The sequence below is a fragment of the Vicugna pacos genome, chromosome 9 (genome assembly GCF_048564905.1).
Source record: "Vicugna pacos chromosome 9, VicPac4, whole genome shotgun sequence".
NCBI classification, from domain to species: Eukaryota; Metazoa; Chordata; class Mammalia; order Artiodactyla; family Camelidae; genus Vicugna; species Vicugna pacos.
Genome location: NC_132995.1, coordinates 44,332,165 through 44,346,241, shown reverse-complemented (window position 1 = coordinate 44,346,241; position 14,077 = coordinate 44,332,165). Strand labels below are relative to the sequence as shown.

Genomic DNA, 14,077 nt, shown 5'->3' with positions numbered 1-14,077 from the left:
TCCATTACACACACACACACACACACATATATATATATATGCTGCATCTCCATTTTCTATTCAACTATTGATATGTACTTAGGATGCTTCCATATCTTGGCAATTATAAATAATGTTGCTGTTAATAGCAGGGTGTATGTATCTTTTTGAGTTAATTCTTATTTTGTGCTTGGCTTTATTCCTTTGATAACTATGTAAGTTTAAAAAGCTAAAGCTCTAAATGTTCTTAGAAACAATGAACAGTACATATATGTAAATTTAAAAATATACGTGCAGTTAAAAAAGATAAAAAAAGATCTATCAAGCCACGAAAGACATGAAAAAAACTTAAAAGACATATTACTAAATGAAAGCAGCCAGTCTGAAAAGGCTACAAACTGTACAATTCCAAACAAATGACATTCTGGAAAAGGCACAGCTACAGAAACAATAAAAAGATCATGAGGGGTTTGGGGAGGGGGAGGGAGGGAAGAACGAATAGATGGAACGCAAGGGATTTTTAGGGCAATGAAATTATTCTGTATGATACTATAGTGGTGGCTACATGTCATTATGCATTTGTCAAAACCCATAGAATGTACAATATCAAGAGTGAAGCCTAATGTAAACTATGGACTTTGGTTGATGATAATGTGCCCATGTGGTTCATTGATTGTACCAAATATGCCACACTGATGAGGAATGTTGAGGGTAGGGGAGTATATATGTGTGGGTGGGGAGGGCTATGTGGGAACGCTGTATTTTCTGCTCAGTTCTGCTGTCAACCTAAAACTGCTCTAAAAGAATAAAGTCTATTTAAAAAAAACAACATTATAAATCAAAAAGGAGACATTACAACTGGTATCACAGAAATACAAAGGCTCATAAGAGATTTCTATGAACAATTATATGCCAATAAACTGGTTACTGTAAAGAAATGGATAGATTCCTAGAAACATGCAACCTACCAAGAATAATGAATAAACAGAAAATCTAAAAAAACTAAGTAAGGAAATTGAAGCAGTAATCAGAAACCTCCCAATAAAGCTATTCACCAGATAGCTTCATGGGTGAATTCGATCAAACATCTAAATCTTTCTTAAACTCTTCCCAAAAATTTAAAGAGGAGGGAATACTTCAAAACTCATTTTATGAAGCAGTATTATTCTCATACCAAAGCCAGATAAGGACACTACAAGAAAATTATAGGCCAATATCCTTGATTAACAGAGATACAAAAATCCTTAACAAAATACCAGCAAACAGAAAATTCAACAGCACATTAAAAGGGTCATACAGTACAACCAAGGAGGATTTATCCCTGGGATGCAAGGATGATTCAAAATACACAAGCCAATAAACATGATATATCATATTAACAGAAGGGAGGATTAAAATCTTACGATGATCTCAACAGATGGAGAAAGAGTATTCAACAGAAGTTAACATCCTTTCATGATAAAAATTCTCAACAAGTTAGGCAAGAAGGAATTCACCTCAACATAATAAAGGCCATGTATGTCAAGCCCACAGGTAACATCATACTCAGTTGTGAGCAGCTAAAACCCTTGCTCCAAGATCAGGAACAAGACAAGAATGCCACAACTATTAAACACATTACTGGAAGTCCTGGCCAGAGAAATTAGGCAAGAAAAAGAAATAAAAGGCAACCAGATAGGAAAGGAAGAAGTAAAACTATCTCTGCAGATAACATGAGCTTATATAGAGAAACCTTTAAGACTCCACCAAAAAACTGTTATAACAAATGAATTCAGTAATTTTGTTATAACAAAACCAATATACAAAAATCAGTTACATTTTGTTACACTAGCGATGAACTATCTGAAAAAGAAATTAAGAAAATAATCTCATTTACAGTAGCATCATAAAGAACAATACATTTAGGAATAAATTTAACCAAGGAGGTTAAAAAAAATGGAGGTTAAAAAGCTGTCCAATGAAAACTGTAAGGTATTGATGAAAGACATGAAGACAACACAAATAAATGGGAAGATAGCGCACATTCATGGATTATAAGAATTAATATTGTTAAAATGTCCATATGACCCAAAGTGATCTACAGATTCAATGCAATTCCTATCAAAATTCCAATGGCATTTTTCACAGAAATAGAAAAAACAATCCTAAAATTTGTCTGGAACCACAAAATACCCTGAATAGCCAAAGTAATCTTGAGAAAGAACAAACCTGGAAGCATCACACTTCTTGATTTCAAATGATATTACAAAGCTATAGTAATTAAAATAGTATGGCAGTGAGATACAAACAGATATATAGAACAATAGAGGTGAATAGAGAATATAAAATTAAACCCACGCATATTCAGTCAACTCATCTATGGCAAGGGTGCCAAGAATACACAATAGTAAAGGATAGTCTCTTCAACAAATAATGCTGGGAAAACTATATTTTCCACATGCAAACAAATGAAACTGGACCCTTTTCTTATGCCATGTATGAAAAGTCAACTTCAAATGAGTAAGTAACTTGTATCTTAGACTTTAAACTATAAAACTCCTACAAGGAAAACAGACAACTCTCCTTGATACTAGTCTTGGCAATTTTTTGTATATGACACTAAACACACAGGCAACAAAAGCTAAAAAAACAAGTGGGATTACATTAAACTAAAACGTTTCTGCCCAGCAAAGAAACAATCAACAAAATCAAAAGACAACCTACGAAATGGGAGAAAACATTTGCAAACTCTGCATCTGATAAGGAGTTAAAATCCAAAATCCCATAAGGAAACCATACAACTGAATACAAAAAAAAAACAAACCCACAAAAAACAAAAAACAACTCGACTGAAAAATGGGCAAAGGACTTGAATACACATTTTTCTAAAGAAGACATATAAATGGCCAACAGGTATATGTAAAAATCACTAATCATCAGGGAAATACAAATCAAAACTGCAATGTGATATCATTTCACACCTGTTAGGATGGCTATTACCAAGAAGGCAAGAAATAACAAGTGTTGGTGAGGGTTTCAAGAGGGGAACCTTGTTGGTAGGAATGCAAACTGGTACAGCCACTACGGAATATAGCATGGAGGTTCCTCAGAAATTAGAAATAGTTACTGTATGATCCAGCAATCCTACTACCAGGTACATATGAAAGAAAATAAAGTTAGTATCTTGAAGAGATATATGCACTCCCTTGTTCATAGCACGATTATACACAATAGTGAAGATTTGGAATATGCCAAACAATGAAACACAAATACTGTATGATCTCTTATAAGTGAAACCAAAAAAAGTCAAACTCAGAACCGGAGAGTAGAACAGTGGTTATTAGGGGTTGGGGTGGGGAGGGGAGTGGGGAGATATTAGTCAAAGCATACAAACTTTCAGTTTTAAAATGAGTTAAGTCCTGGAGAGCTACTGTACAGCATGATTATGATAGTTAATAGTAATATACCGTATACTTGAAATTTGCTAAGAGAATAAGAGAGTTCTTCCCACACCAAAAATAAAACACGTAACCCTGTGAGGTGATAGATAAGTTAATTAGTTTGACTGTGGTAATCATCTCACAGTGTATCCGTGTGTCAAAACATCACATTGTACCTTAAATATGTATAATTTTTATTTGTCCACTGTATCTCAATAAAGCTGGGAAAAAAGGAGACTCAGCCTAAAAGCTATTACTTACCAAAAAATTTAGCAAGGTAGCTGCGTACTGAAAATAATAAAATCAATAACCTTCATGTAGCCAAACAATATTTACTTTAAAGTACAGTAAAATAAAATCTCATTTACAATAGAACACAAAGGTAAAATAAACCCAACAAGAGATGCACAAGAATTATATGAAGAGCAATTTAATATTATCGAGGGATACGTTTGAAGTTGAGAAAAGCATACCACACTCCCAGATAGGACAAGAACATCATAAGCCATCAATTCCCTAAATTTATTTTTATAAATTCTTAGTTTGTCTCTGTATAGATATCTAAAGCTCTTAATGTATAAAAAGCTCCCATTTTTCAAAACAAGCACACAAGACCAAGCTGTCCAATGAAAAATGGGCAATGATAGAGTGACAGTCATTCTTTCCCTCAGTCACTATGCGTTCAGTGCTCAGCAACATCAGGTCCTGTTCAGGTGCTGGGAACACAGCAGTGGATGAAAGAGCCCTGTCGTCAGAGCACTCTCACTTGAGGAGGGGGAGAGATGGACAATAACCAAACAACATATTCGGGTAATAACAGTAATAATAGTGCTACAAAGAAAAATGAAGTAGGATGAGGAGAAAGGCAGTGTTCTGTAGGGAGGGAGCAGTGCTGTTTGTTTACCAGGATGATCAATTTCTCTGAGGAGGTGGCTCATGAAAGAGACCTGATAAAGTCTGGAGCACCCAATGCAGACAGCAGTCAGGGCCACAGCAAGTTCCAAGGCCCGGGGGTGGGGGGAATGCACGCTCGGCGTGCTGTGGGAGAGCGCAGAGGCTTGTGTGGCTGAAGCGGAGTGAATGAGGGTCAGGATGAGGGCAGGAACTGAAGTAACAGACGTAGCCACGGGCCGTGCAGGGAGGACCTTAGTAAGCTTTAGAAAGGGTTTGGACTTTTAAGTGTGATGGAATCCATTGGGAGGTTTCAAACAGGGAAGTAAAATATTTCTGTTGTAAAAAGTAATACGGGGAAGACGGAATGAAGAAGAGCAAGAACAGAAGCAAGTGTGTTCCACCATAGGAGAGGTGGAAAGTGGTTCCTGAGTTTAGTTTTAATTTCTGTTTTCTCAGGAGTTATAATATGATGAAGTGTTGGAAATGGGTCAAAAATACTGAACAAGAAGCATTCATACTAACTCTTCTTGACGGTGAGGTTCTTTGAGGCTACAAACCATATTATACCATCTTTTTATCGTTAGCTTCCAGAACACTTCCCAGCCTGCTAGATGTTCACTACATATCTGTGGAACTGAACTGGGTAACCACAGAAGGAAAGTGATACAGATTCGGGAAAGACTGCACATCAGACAATATATCATATCACCTGGTGCAGACATCTTCCTGGTTCCACTGTTTTTGTGGTTCTGAGCTTATGTAACAACCTTCTCAGCTACATGTGGTTCCCTCCTTCACCAGGAGGCAACTGGCCCCAGGGATCACTCCAGTTACTTTCCATGCTGTAAGTGAATAAATTCTCAGTTTTGTTTATCAGCCTCTTGTGAGGCTCATCAGTGGGAATCAGCCCTCATGACCCTGATCGCCCTTGGGGGGTCAGACATAAAGCTGGATTTGCTTAGACGGGGCCCTGGGAGTGGACCCTTGGGTGCCCACAGAGGTGCAGCCACAGTGAAAAAGCCAGTGGACCTTCCTCCAGGGTGCTAGTGGGTCCCTGTAGGGGTGTCTGGAAAACCAACTGCACCCCACATTTGCAGGGCTGGACCCCAGGACTGTGTTCTTACCTCTGTAATCCCCATACAGGTTAGGAAGGAGAATGCGATTGGCCCAGGTATAGAAATGCTTAAGCAGTTTGATCTCTGAGAAACCGTGAGAAAAGCTCTTCTGGATAGCCTGATGGAGGTAAAACCTGTTGGAGCTTTGGGTAGAGTAGACTGTAGTCATCAACAGGATAAGGAAAAGGATTTGTACTGGCACAGAAGAGAGAAAACCACAGTGGAACGGTTAGCTTAGAAAGCCTCTGTACAATTTTCTTCATTTTTTTCTAAGCTTATAGACTTACTTTTTTAAAACAGGGCAAGAACAGTAAACAATTGGCAATTTCATATGGTTCAGCTTAATAATTGTGAATAGATAAGCCAAGGCATTTGGCTGTTAGTGATAAATATCCATAGATATCTATGTATTCCTTCCCAGAATTATTCTGCCGCTAATCAGAAATTTTACTAAAATAAGAGACATAAAATCCCACACAAAAAATGTTGTGTTTTAGTTCTTAGATCTAAATGTTGCACCAAGCCGCTCCCACCGCGCCCTCCCCCGCCCCTCCCCAGCTGTCTATAGGTTGTCTATGCTCACAAGAAGGGAACGCATGATAAAAACAGCATCTGTCTTCCTTGGTCCAGGGACTCCAATAACCCAGACACTAGATGTGCTGAACCAGTCCCCTTGCATTTTTAGGACAACCATTTTCCAAATTATATTCATTCCTCCACCCTGTGATGTAGATCAAGTTTCATTATTACACTGTGCAGGTAGAGAAAGTGACTTATTCAAGCACACAATGAGATCTCAAGACTCCTAGTTCAGGAGCCTTTCCGTTTTACCTTTCACCTTACAATCTTGCTTAATGGAATCCAGAAATTTTCAAGGCAAATATTTTAAGATTTAAAATATTTTCACCCTTCTGTATTTTCCATTTTATTCTCTCTCCCCCTTTCCTGGCTGGGAAATGTGCTGCCATATCAACATGTTACCATTTCCTCTCCATACCCAAAATATCTCCTGTCAACTTCAAGAGTTTCTTCTCTTTCAAGGCTCTCTCCGGGCACTTAACTGGCCTGTTCATAGCTGGGGCTACATAGATGGGGTTGTTCTTATCTCTTGAGCCAGGTAATGATGAAGGACATTTTGCTGTCAAAAATTCAAATATAGGCCAAAAAAGGTTACATTTCATTAAGTAGTTATTCATCAACATTTGCTGAACACCCACTATGAGTTTCTCCTGTTAAACACTGAAATAGAAAATAAAGCTATCTAAGCAGTGCTTCTCAAACTATCACGAAGGACTTTAAAAAAAAAATCCAATCCATCAGGGACTGATACTTTTGTAAAATACAATAAAAACGAATTACTAGAAAAATGAAATAGAACAGAGGCCTATAAAATACAAGCCCCATTTAAAAAATTAGATTCAATAGGAGTAAAATTAGTCTGTCCAATTGCTATAAACGTATCTAAATGCTTATTCTCAATTTCTGTACTTACGTTGGACTAGAAACAGTTCTAGTCAGTGGACTAATTGGTGGGAACACTGTTTCAGAGTGTTATTTCTCAAATTTTAACATGCGGGGGAGTCACCCGGAATTTTGTTACAATGCAGTTTCTGGTGCGAGGCCTAAGATTCTGCATTTCTGACAGTTCCAGGAGACACCAGTGCTGCTGGTCTCCAGATCACACTGTGAGGACAAGAATCCAGAGACATGTAAATCAAGGTGGAGAGAGAGGGGGAGGTAGAATATGACATAAAACTTGCCAGCCTGTATGAACCAAGTGCTGAGGGATTGCTGAAGAAAAAATGAACCTCCCCGAGGAATTAAGAGAAGGTGACCCTGAGGAAGTAACATGTGACATTTGTTTTGAAGGATGAGTCAAAAAGAATTCTCTAAATGGGCAAGGGAGAGGACAAGAAGAAAGTCATTTTAGCAAAGGGAACAGCAATTCAAAAGCATGTAGAAATGAAATGAGGACTAGGAAGGCATTCTGAGGTCACATTATTAATGTTTTAAATTTCATGAGGAGTAAGATGCCAACCCCTTAGCAGCGTGTCCATTGCTCAGCTTAAGAAATAAGTGACTGCTGAGATACAATCCGCTGTGTACCTCTGTGATCGTATCCCTTCCTTCCTTCAGAGAGCTGAACTCCAAAATTTCAGAGGATTATCATTCCCATGCATTTCTTCATTTAAAAAAATATGTCTCTAAGCAAGACACGTATTGTTTTGCATGATTAAAATATTGTGCAATTTTCTGCAGTGTGCTTCTTGGCCACCTTTGTTTGGGAGGTTCACCCATGTGATGTGAGTTACTCTAGGCAGTTTAGAGGGTAGACTGCCTCAGGCTTGGTGGCTGAATGGGGGGCAGGAAAGATTTAGGGTCACTCTGAGAATGGTGATGCTCTTAAATTAAATAAGAAAATAGTAAAGAAGTGCATTTTTAGGGTGGCAAATAACTTGGCTTGAGGCATGTTTACCCTCAGACACCTGCAGGCATTCAGATACAGACGGTGCAGTTGGAAATAGCATCTGGGGCTCAGAGCTAGAAACACTAGAAGGAATCTAGAACACGGGGGAGAGTAGAATCTCTGAGAGATCCAGAGAGGAATGGGTCATGAACAGTTGTGGTGACCTACTGGTTAGTCCTGGGCAGAGGAGGAGGCACAGCCACTGCTTAGAGACAAGACCCTTGAATGGATAAATCTGAGTTGGTGAGGTGGCTAGGATTCCACTGTTTTGATATAATTTGCTCTTTGCAAAATGCAATATTAGTTAGAACCACTTGAATTACCCAAGAGTGCCAAGATCCTCTTGGTTTGTTGTCCCTTCTCTTTGCGAAGCCACGGCATCCTGTTCAGCATCAGTGAGAAAAACAACGTGAGGAAGATCACCTAGACAGGAACGTCACAGGGACACTAATGAGCAGACACTCCAGGATCCATTAGGTAAAGGTGCAGGTATGTATAATGAACACATTTCAATTACTGGGCCCTTTGTTTTTATGAAAAACTGGGAAATTACTTAACTTCATAATTATTTTTGCATAACCATGGGAACCTGGTTAATATGTTAATCTTCATATTTTTTGTAAACACTGGAGTCCTTAATCTACTTGGCTAGGGAAGTTTAAACTATTAAATGATTTGTGTAAGTTGTTCCATAACACCTGTCTTTACAACAGCTCTGAACAGCTAGACTGCAGAAGCTACACTTTTGAAAGTCCCAAAGACTAATCTCACTTTTGCTGAAGGCATAGAATCTTAGAATTGAGTTAAAACCGTAAGTTTCTCTTAAGGGAAACAAGTCTTCCCCCAGTCCTTAAATTTCCTTGGAGGGGAGGAAGGTCCTCCAGTCCTCACAAGAACAAAGGACAAGGGTAATATTTCCAGCCTGGTGCCACACAACCTTTTTGAGATGAACGTGTCTGCTCTGCAGACCTGGAGTCGTCCTCTGGTGGCCTGTCCCAAGGACTAGACCCGGGGGGAAAGTACTAGGAAGTATACTTGGCCACGGGCCCAACCAAATTCTCCACTGGAGGGATATCAGTAACTAAGCTAATACACTGGTTTATGTCTCTTCTGTTCCTCTTTTAATACTTTTCCCAACTTATAAAAAACAACCCTGACTATACATTTATTATAAAAATTTGGAAACAAGGAAAAAATAGGGATTTTAAGAAGGCTTTAAAATTTGGAATATATCCTTTGATCATTTTTGCCTTAATATACCGGGACCAGCTTTCCACATCATTACATTTTCTATAACATTTTTAATGGCTTCTCGGTATCCCATTACATGGATATGGCTGTGTTGTAATATATTAAGCAACGTCCTATTTTTGGACATTTAAGTTGTTGCCAATGTATTTTATTATAAACCACTCTGAGTCTTCTCAGGAGAGATCCTTAGAAGGGAAACTTACTTAGCAAAGGGATGCAGAATTTGAAGGCTTTTACTGTATACTGCCAGGTTTTCCTCAACCAGCCATATTACCCTTTTTCTTTGCCATTTTTAAAAGCAAAATGGAATCTTATTGTTTACAGGAACTTGTTACAAGTTTTTTGGCCACTGTGATAACAAAGTTGTTTTTTTTTTTTTGGCTTTTAAAAATATATTTACACACAGTAGAAAAAAACTCTTTTGGGGTGTAATTCTATGAGTTTTGACAAATGCATAGAATTATGTATCTAGCACTACAATCAAGATACCTTACAGTTTCATCAGTCAAAATACCCTCCTCGTGCTGCTCCTCTGTAGTCAACCCTTTCTCCTACCTGAGTCTTTGGCAACCAGTGATGTGTACTTCAGCCGTATGGTTTTTGCTTTTTCCAGAAAGTCATATAAATGCAATCATAAAGTATGCTTTTGGAACTGGCTTCTTTAGTTACGATGATACATGTGAAAGTCATCCATGTCATTACATATACCAGTAGTTTTCCTTTTTTATTGCTGAGTAGACTTCTCCTGCATGGATGGACCATGGTTTACCCACTCACTAGTTGATTGGCATTTGGGTTGTTTCCAGCTTTGGCAATTCTGAATAAAGCTGATGGAAATATTCACATAATTTTGTGTGAACATGTGTTTATTTCTTTTGGGTAGATACCTGGGAGTGGGGTTACTAAGTTATATGGTAAAAGTACTCTGTAACTGTGTAAGAAACTGGTAAACTGTTTCCCAAAGTGGCTACACCACTTTTACATTTCTACCACCCACGTGTGAGAATCCCCAGCTTCTCTGCATCCTCACCGGCATTGGGTATTATCAATATTTTGGTCATTCTAGTAGGTGTGCAGTGGCATCTCACTGTGGTTTTATTTTGCATTTCCCTAATGAGTGTGATGTTAAGCATCTTTTCACATGCTTATTTCCCCTCTGTGTATCCTCTTCGATGACATACCTCTTTATGTCCTTTGCCCATATAAAAACTTGGGTTCTTTTCTTACTATTGAATTTTGGGTATTCTTTATATACATAATGAATAGAAGTCCTCTGTCAGATTTACCATCTGCAAATATCTTTTTCTCAGGATGTGGCTTGTCTTCATTCTCTTAAGGCTGTCCTTCATAGAGCAAAAGTGTTCAATTTTGAAGAAGTCTAATTTATCATTTTTTCTCTTTTCTGGATTGTGCTTTTGGTAATGTATCTGAGAACTCCTTGCCTAACCTAAGGTTACAAGGATTTTTCCCCTGAGTTTTCTTCTAAAAGTTTTATAGTTTTACATTTTACATTTGAATATATGATCCATTGAATTATTTCTGATAGTTCATTAAAAATTTGAAATATACATGAAAATTGGAAGATACCAAAATCAATATTTCACCTGATAACAAAGTTAACATTTCATTTGTTTTGCTTTTTTCTGAACCATTTGAAAAAAACAGACATCATGACATTTCACACCTTGCATGGTAGTATGGGCTTATCAAAATGACCTTGCCAGCTGAAACTGGGCAAAGTGATCTTAATCATCAGTGGGAAAAAAATGATTGTTCTGTGACATTCAAAGATTCATGTCAAAACATTAAAATCTCTTATTGTCGGTTATAAACGTATACGGAAAATTTTAAAAGTAGTAAAGCTAATATATAATTTAAAACATTAAAACATTGAGAATTAAAGTTATTTCTTTGTAAAAACTTTATCAAGAATAATTTGAACGGTTCTGGCCTTCCTCTTGTACAACTTACGACACGGGGAGAGCATCTTTTCTAAGCCTTCAGGGAATTGTCACACGGTTCTAAGTTTTGGCTTCCAGCATTTTATCATTTATGCTTTCAATGCTGTGAAATGTCTCTGACAGTTCCTTTAATATTAGTTTTTTGCCAATGTCGCTTCCTCTGGGACATCATCATCCTTTTCTTCACAACCAATCTCTCCATTTGCATTGTTAAGTTTCATTTTACCAGGTTCATTTGGCTGCATATCTAGAATTTCTTGAACACAGACAACCAACCTTCCCACGATCAGCTTCTTGTCTAACTCCATTTACACTCTATTTAAATTTCACTTCCAGGGTCATCGTTTTGTTAATTTGTTGCATTTTCATCTTTGTTGGCCAATTCCCTCTTTCAATCATCCATTTTATGGTAAAATGGCAGAGTTTATGACTGGGAGACAAGGAAATGACAAAACCACCCACTTTGCTATCTATACATAAACCAGGAACAGGTGGCCAATCACTCAGACTTTGAGAGGTGACATGATTGGTCACTGAGCATGATGTGCATCTGCTATTTATGTAGAGAATTATGGGCTGAAGTGCTAGCAGCAGTTGGTAGTTGATGCAATCACTCAGTTACTATGCCATGGTAACTGGGATTTGAACTGTGTTGCTGGGAAACTGGTGTTAATTGAACCATGATAACAAATTCATGCACATCAAACACTGCAAAGCAAGGACTGCTTGTTTTCAAGCATGCATCACCTAAAAATCAGGACATTTTTCATGTCATTATCATACTTAAGGAAATGATTGGTAATTTCCTGGTATACTATCTGATCCATATTTAAAATGGTTCATTTAGTCAAAGGGTCTAGGACAGCCCTCCCCCATTAATTTTTCTTTCGTGACACTGACTTTTCAGAGAAACTAGATGTGATTCAGAGTGATGCTACTTAAAGTGTGGTCCGTGGACCAGCAGCATCAGCATCACCTGGGAACTTGTCAAGAGTGCAAAATATTGGGCCCCATTCCAGAAGTACTATCCTCCATTTCACTGTGCATCTTTTTAAATTAATTATGCCTGGGACTAGCTGAAGCCTTTCAATAAATTCATTATTTCTTTGCAACAGAATTTTTTTCAACTGTTTAATTACTACCACTCTTATTAACTGCATGTTAAGCACCCTGGACCTACAGTGTAAGTCTGTTTTCTTGATGCTTTTAATATTTTTATATCTATGTTTTATGTTTTGCATTATTCTAGTCTGATCTTCCTGGTCCTTAAGTTGAGTCTCAATAATGACATCTTCAGTTCAACTTTTTAAAATCTGTAAATCACGTTTAAAATGTGTAAATCATGTTTTTCATTTCCTGAAAGCCTCTGTCTATGTGTCTGATATAACTGAATCTCCTGAAGAACTCATGTTATTTTATGGCGTGTCTCTTCCAGCAGTTTTTCCTTTTTTGCTGTTTTCATGGAGGTGCTGGGGACTGAACCCAGGACCTCGTGCATGCTAAGCATGCACTCTACCACTGAGCTTGACTCACCCACCCTGCCAGCAGTTGTTTTTAAGTGTAAGGACTATCTACTCCTTGTACTCTGTCCCACTTTTAGGATCAGTGGGTCTCAAATGGTGCTGCACAATGGAATCACCTGGGAAGCTTTAGACTTGTTGGGCTTTGGAGCCCGTCCCCAGGGATTATGATTTGACTGGCCTGGAGAGAGGCCTGGGCACCAAGAGTTTTTAAAGCTCTGCTTGCAGGAACTCAGGCCCATCTTATTAGAGTTCTTAAAGCAGAAATCATCTTGCCACCAAAACTCAGAATGTTGGAAACTACAGAACAAACAACTTGGTTTCTTCAACAGGTACATTGTAAGAAAAATAGCAAGAATAGAGAGTGAGAGAAAGAGAGAAAGGGAGGGGAACCTATAAATTTAGTGTTAAAAATACTTGAAATTTATCAGCTCATTGAAACACATGGACCTTATTTAGATCTTGATTTGAACAAAACAACTGTAAAATGAACACATAGGAGGGAACCTGAAAATTTTCAACACTGACTGGATTTTTAAAACTTGTAGTAAAATATATATAACAAATTTACCATCTTAACCTCTTTAAGGTGAATAGTTCAGAAGTGTTACCTACATTCACATTGTTGTGTGGATATTAAGAAATTATTGTTAATTTATATAAGTGTGATAATGGCTGATATTTATGTTTTAAAAAGAAGAGTCTTTGCCTTTTAGAAATATACAGACTGAAACACTTATGGATAAAATGATATGAAGTCTGGTATTTTTTTTCCAAAATAGATGAGACAAGACTGGCTATGAATTGTCGACTGAAGCTGGGTAAAAGAACTTTAGGGTTCATTATACTATTCTCTACACTTGTGTTTATTTTCCTTAATTAAAAAATTTTAAAAAATAAGTTTCCTGTTTTTTTTTCAAAGTAGTTTATTGTTGATTTTTTACTTGTCTCTTTTAACTTTCAGCAATTCTTTTCTGCTAACTTTCTACTAGTCTATCAGTTCTTGTTAGTTTCCTCCATGATTACTGCACATATATTCCTAACAACTTTCAGTCTGCCTATTTCTGTTTTTCGAGGTGTTTTTTTTTTTTCAAATTGTCAGAACCATTAGGCACTTTAGATTGACACCCACAGACCTCAGTTTTCCAACTTTGTGCAACTGTAACATTTCCTCCCATACCACTGTGACTGTTTCTCACGTACCTTTACTGGCTGGATGATGAAGATGTTCTGAAGCACTGATAATATCAGCGAAATAACCCAGCTGGTGGCTTGGTCTTTGTTCAGTTTCAGGCTATAAAGTACTGTAAAAAAGGCAGCGGCCAGGCTAGTGGTACCCAGTAGGAGCCAGCAGAGGTAAGTCAACCATCTGGGCGGGCTGTTAGAGATGGATTGCTTCCCTTCTTCCGGGTTCAGGATGGGGAAACTGTTTGCCTCCCTTAAGAACAGAAGTTGAAGGGATTAATCTCAT

The 14,077-nt window shown here is 37.7% G+C and overlaps 1 protein-coding gene across 1 annotated transcript in view; it reads right to left on the bottom strand.

The window, feature by feature from the left end:
• The window catches only part of PKD1L3 (polycystin 1 like 3, transient receptor potential channel interacting), a 65,763-nt gene that overhangs the window by 18,778 nt on the left and 32,908 nt on the right, over positions 1-14,077 (bottom strand). Inside the window, 5 exon segments of the mRNA XM_072967657.1 lie at positions 5,127-5,390; positions 5,393-5,602; positions 6,405-6,545; positions 8,198-8,297; positions 13,810-14,044. Of these exon segments, the coding sequence (XP_072823758.1) occupies positions 5,127-5,390; positions 5,393-5,602; positions 6,405-6,545; positions 8,198-8,297; positions 13,810-14,044 (950 nt within the window).